The sequence below is a fragment of the Gambusia affinis genome, linkage group LG08 (assembly GCF_019740435.1).
Source record: "Gambusia affinis linkage group LG08, SWU_Gaff_1.0, whole genome shotgun sequence".
NCBI classification, from domain to species: domain Eukaryota; kingdom Metazoa; phylum Chordata; class Actinopteri; order Cyprinodontiformes; family Poeciliidae; genus Gambusia; species Gambusia affinis.
In genome coordinates this window covers 16101258-16107297 of record NC_057875.1, presented here as the reverse complement: position 1 = coordinate 16107297, position 6040 = coordinate 16101258, and the positions used below count along the sequence as shown (strand labels likewise).

The 6040-nt window shown below is 40.1% G+C and overlaps 1 protein-coding gene across 1 annotated transcript in view; it reads left to right on the top strand.

Moving 5' to 3' along the window:
- The first annotated feature begins 8 nt into the window (after nucleotides 1-8).
- The window catches only part of abcc8 (ATP-binding cassette, sub-family C (CFTR/MRP), member 8), a 63559-nt gene continuing 57527 nt past the window's right edge, over nucleotides 9-6040 (top strand). The window contains exons 1-2 of the mRNA XM_044125341.1: nucleotides 9-177; nucleotides 3782-3944. Coding sequence (XP_043981276.1) covers nucleotides 157-177; nucleotides 3782-3944 — 184 coding nt within the window. The 5' untranslated portion in view covers nucleotides 9-156. The remainder of the gene's footprint in view (nucleotides 178-3781; nucleotides 3945-6040) is intronic.

Below are 6040 nucleotides of genomic sequence, written 5' to 3'. Positions count from 1 at the left end.
GCCCGCGGTCGGGCGCTCAGACGCAGGCAGGACAGCGAGGAGCTCGACGGCGCTCTGAACACATGAACGACAGCAGTTTGGGATATCTTGCTTCTTTGTCCTCTCACCGACGGACGTGACACCGTTAAAGACTTGCTGAAGTCAGGGGCTGCAACAATGATCTCACGATACAAACCGGTAAGTGCTGGTATCACCTGGGCACTCGTCAGAGAAACACTTCCTTTGTTTAAACAGAAGAGTTTTATCCGCTTTGTCCATCAAATAACTGTAGAAATAGGTTATTTAGTGCTCATGTTATTAATGCACGTGGGAAATATGCAAGAGGGACACAGATCTTGTAATTTAACTAGGTCGCCCACATAAATTTAAACAATCCACTCCAGTTTAATGTCGATACAAGTCGTTTCGGGTCTTATTTTATCCAGTGATACAAAAATAGGATCATACATCACCGGGATTCTGGTCAGGAGGTAAATCATGGGAGAGTGTGTAGCATTTAATAATCTTTTGTTTTTTTTTGGCTGTCACAGCGGACGGAGAGCATATTAAGACACCCCACCTTCTTCTTCCACATGGCACCTAAAATAAAAATATTTTTTTATAAAATTATCCATTGTTTACCCATCACTCAATCTCCAGGTGTCTTACCCCCAAGAAAGCGCACTTGAATGTTATATTCTGTCCAGACAGTAATAATGGTGAAGTTTGAAGAAAGTACATAAGTAAAGCTTTGTCCAAATACTATTGTGATATTTGTGGATTTTAAGCCCTCCTACTGCAAACCCCGTGATATGAGGCTCTAATAGCGTTGCTCCTCCCAACCTGAGCGGACACTGCTTCCCTTATCCTCCTGAGTGTTTATGTTTACCTGGTGTTTCATTTTTATTATTTTAGGTAAAAATTATTTGTAGAAATTACATTTTGTCTGACTTTAATTTATCAGGCTATAAACCGACCAACTCCTTCACGTTACATGTAATTAATTTCGAGTCTGGTAGCTTTATGTTTTTAATTGAAAAATTACAATTGGAATCAAAGAAACGTAATCAAATTGTTGAGCTTTCTTGCTGAACCCTTTATAAGTTAGTGTTTTAAGTTTTTTTTTTTCTTACTGAACTTGAGATGTTTCATTTACTCTGCGCTTTCTTCCAGGTGCTACTATGTTAAAGGAAATCAGCTTTGTGCTCAGGATGTGAGAGCAGAGGGCAGTCAATGTGAGCTTCCTTTACTGTGAGTTAAAGTGAAGCACCAAGTGAATTATTTTCCCTCTACCATGCCTTGTATTTCAGTGCTTTAAAATACAGCGCTTGTTGGTCTGTAGGGATTTAATATGCCGACATATACCGCGACCTAATTGTGAATTGGAAGAAGAATTATGGATGCTCTTTTACAAATAAAAATCTGAGAAGTGTGTCATGCATTTGTATTCAACCCTCTTCACTCTGACACCCCTTTAATAAGAACCAATGAAACCAATATAATCAATAATTACCTAATCCATAAATGAAGTCCACGTGTGTTTAATCTCAGTGTAAAAGCAACTGATTTAACATTTATGATGTAAGAGTTTTATTATTGTGCCCTGGAGGACAAGCAACTTCATGAAGGTCAAGAAACACAGTACCAACTAGATATCCATTTAAACTGACACATCAGACAAGAAAAGCATTAATTAATCATTAATTAAGCATTGATTAATTAATGCATTGATTAAGCAATAAGCAGCCAAGAGGCCCATGTGAACTCTGGAGGAGCTGCAGAGATGCACAGTTCAGATGGAAGAAATTGCTAAAATCACAAATGTTAGAAGTTTTACTCTCCATAATTATGTTTTGTAAAGAAAACTGGCAAAAATGCAGCTATTGTTGACAGTAATCAGTCCTGTTTGAAGTTTGCCATGTAGGGGACACAATGAACATGCAGGAGAAGGTGCTGTGCCAGATTAGATCAAAATAGTTTTTCTGGAAAATGCTTCATGTGACAGAGAACTGCACACCACTGTGAACACGCATCACCCATGGTGAAACTTGATGGTTGCAGCCTCATACAAATACGAAGCTTTTCTTCTTCAGGTGCAGGAAAGCTGGTTAAATTTGATGTGAATACTGAAGGAGCTGAATCCAGCCCGGACTCCAACTAAGAATCTCTGTCATGACTTGAACCAGTCGCTCTCTGACTCGACCAACTGTGATCTATTTATGATTTGAATATGCAAAGGAGAACTTCTGAAATCGTGTGTCCAATTCTGTTGAACGTACTCCAAAAGAATTACAGCTGAATGAATCCCAGCGCTCTCCTCACTTTTTGGATTTATATTTAACTTTCCTTTCATTTAACTTATTTAAAGAATAGTCTTAGGAAATAAGTTGAGATCCCTGAATACTGACCTAGCATTTTTTCCTTTCCCAACTAATTATAACGGGGCTCTGATGTAAATGTTGGGAAAACTTCTGCAGGTGTATGACTCAACATTGTGTTATGTAACAGCACACATGGTGAGTCTTTTTCAAATGGAAAATGCAATCATTCCCTCCTACACACATCTGGATTTTTCAGTAAGCACATGAAAACAGACCATGTAAATGCAGAAGTGCCTTTACGTGACAAATTTTTAGCTCCGCTCGACATTTTTAATATTTAGTAAAACCTCTGACTTACATTTTAAGTCCTTTTGGCTTTGACTTAGGTCTTTTAAAGCTGCAGAGCATGCTTGAGAAAATATTTTCAGCTTTGTTTTTTCACACCCGTGTGAATTGCTCATTACATTAGGCTTATCTGCCTGTCATAATCAGGGTCAACACGGAAAACATTAAGCATGAATTGTTTTTACTGCTAAAAAAATCTTGTGAGGTATTTCTTGTCCACAGATGGATGATGAAATATCCGCTCCCATGTGGTCTCTTCTTATCCCTCCATGAATCAGCTGCCACTACGCTACTGGCAAGACTTTGAGGCACAATGCAACCTATTCCTAAAATTCATAAATATTTAAATTACCCCACACAGGCCATTATATCTCAGGTATAGCATTAAATAAAAGAATGAAGTGTAGGATAATGCATGCCCCTGAAATTGTGCCATTCTGAGCCAGGTTAGAAGCAGTTGCTCATGCCTCTCACGTACCTCTGATGTGACGTTTGCACCGTTCATCCAGCAGCTGAAACCCCCCCCCCCGTCTCTTTTCCTTCCCTCTCTCTGTTCTCCCCTGCCTTCATCCACAGCATTTAGTGTTTCTTACTTACATTTCCAGCACGCCTGCCCCCTCCTTTCCTCTCGTCATCCAAGGTCGACTTTGAACTCTAAAGAGACAGGAATAGCTGGAGTACTGCAGAATGCCGCCATTGCTCTGCATGTGAGCCTGTTTGTGTGCAATGTGAGAGTGTCTGAATGCGTCCTACCGGGGCGTGCGGAGCTATGCACAAAGCTTCAGACTTAGAGGATGTCAGCAGCCTGCTGTCGGACGGGATGCAGATGTTTCTCACCAACATGGGAAAAGCTGCTTAGACAGTCAGAAAGGAGAGGGAGCTGCTGCTGCTGCTGCACTGGACTCTGACTCTGTCTCCTGGTTTCCACTGGATCTAATATTTTGGAGCTGAATCAGAACAAAAGGAGGTCACGCTGGGAATTTGCTGGATCTGAAGATGCGGTGTTGCCTTTGAACAGACAACATGCTCTGAAAGTGCCAGCCTTAAATTCTCCCCGCCTCTCCTCTGTCTCCGGTCTTCCCCCCCTTCCTTCTCCTCTTTCTCCACCTTTTTTCCTCGGCATTCCCTCCCGACAGAGCCCCGGATCCATCATGTCCTTGGCTTTCTGTGGGAGTGAGAACAACTCATCGGCCTACAATGTGGACAGGGGCGTTCTCAACAACGGCTGCTTCCTGGATGCACTCAACGTGGTCCCACATGTTTTTCTCCTCTTCATCACTTTTCCCATCCTCTTCATTGGTGAGTCTAGCAGGACGGTTAGATCCTCACACTGCACTGACCTGCACAGATATCACACACTCAGCATCCACACAGGATGTCAGCACAAGCAGATCGATAGGTTCCTACTTGTTCTCTGCGTGCCCTTGCCATTGTCTCTCTTCCAGTTTGTTTAGCTTTCCATGTTAACTTTGTTGATAGCTTGTTTCCTGTACCGAGTCTAAACATCTTAACTAATCATGGTTTATTAATAAGCTCCTTTCATTGCTTATTATTTCTTGAAGCTAAAGCAGATAAGGGAAGATGAAATACATAGTGGTACAATAGAAGTAACTTCAATGCAGATTCTTTCAAATTTCTCACAAATTAAAATCTGGAAAGTGTGGCATACCATGTATTCAACCTCCCTGACTCAGTATTTTGCACTACCACCTTTAGCTTTGGTTACAGCTGCAAGTCTTTTGGGTAAATTCTCTACCAGCTTTACACGTCTAGACATTAAAATGTGTTTAAGTCTGCTGTCCTGGTGGAAGCTAAACCTCCTCCTCAGTCTCAAGTATTTTGTGGCCTCTAAAGGGTTTTCTTAAAGTATTTATATCTTCCTGCCAGCATTTCCTAGATTCCCAATCGCTGTTAAAGAACACTTTGGCTAAATGTCAATCTGTCTTCCATAGCATGATTCTTCCACCACTATGACTTATTGTTTGGATACTGTGTTCAGAGGTAAATAATGTGCTTAGATTTCCACCAAAAAATAGTTTTACTTTTTTATTTAATCTGGGAAGATCATCTTCTCACACATATATGCTGTGAGTTTTGGCAAACCACAAAAAAGACTTGATTTCTGTTGTTAGCTCTTTTCTTTGTCTCTTCTTTATTGTTGTGCCAAACTCTTCAATGTTCTAATGATGGATTTAATTGTGCTCTGACAGATGTTCAATACTGTATATTACTTTAGAACCTAATCCAGTTTAAGTATGTGCACATCAGACTTAAAACCATTAAAACCAACAAACAGAAACAGCAACACAGCGCGAACTGGAGTAACCGCATTTTAAGTCCAAATGTCCTTGAAGGCCATACTTTCTGTATCCTTTAGAAGACCTGTAGATTAAAGGAATGTCAAGAATCAAGTAAATAAGTTCAGTTTTGTCTTATTGAAGCTTGACCTTCATGACTGATAATCTACACTGGCGCCATCGAACAAAACACCTTCACAGAGCTGCATTCGACTAGCCAGTGTGATCCTCCTGGTGGTATGTGCTGTAGGACACAGAGGCAAAAATGATACTGGCGTTAGGTTACACATCCACGGCTCACCTTCCTGGCTGCTGGCTTTTCTATTAGTGTCATCAGTGGAGTGTAACAAGGCTCTCTGCACACATCACTGCTGGGATCACTCATGCTCAGGCTTCTCCACTGACAAGCCCGACTTTAGACATTATTTTGTTTCAGAGTGGGATCAAAATGTCCAAATTGATTGATGTAGAAGATTAGAAGATAAGTCAAACAATAGATACTTCATCTAACTGCTAATTTGAATTGTAGGGGTTACTAGAAATTAATGTGTTTCCTGGTTTAATCCTGGAATTTAGAATTAATTCACAAATTCACTCCAGTGTTAATGTTGGGATTGTGTCAGAAGCTTAATATAAATTGGGTTTATCCTTTCGGAACCTGTTTTTATGTATATTTGGGATTATCCTCTTTGAGTTAATAGTTACAAGGAGTGTTTGCGTTTGTTTTGACTCGCTAATTTTAAGTCATGTGTCATTTTGTGTGTCTCCTGCTTGGATTCGGATCCTCTGTACTCACAAAACATGATAGATATTTCCAAGTTTCCACTAAAAAGCTGCTGATTTGAGGTGAAGTTGATGGTATTCCTCCTTCTTCCCAGTAGCCAGGAGGATATTTCCACACTATCTCATTATATCAGCTCTTCACTTTGGATAGCAATACTGGTTGCTCTTGAACATCCAAATGAATTATTTGGCATTTAAGGTTTGAGTTTTGGTCAGATGTTTGAAACCGGAACAGAGTTTGGTTCAAAAATAGAACAATATATTTAAAAAAAGTCTTATTTTTGAATTAGTTCTAAGAAACAAACCAAGTTAAAG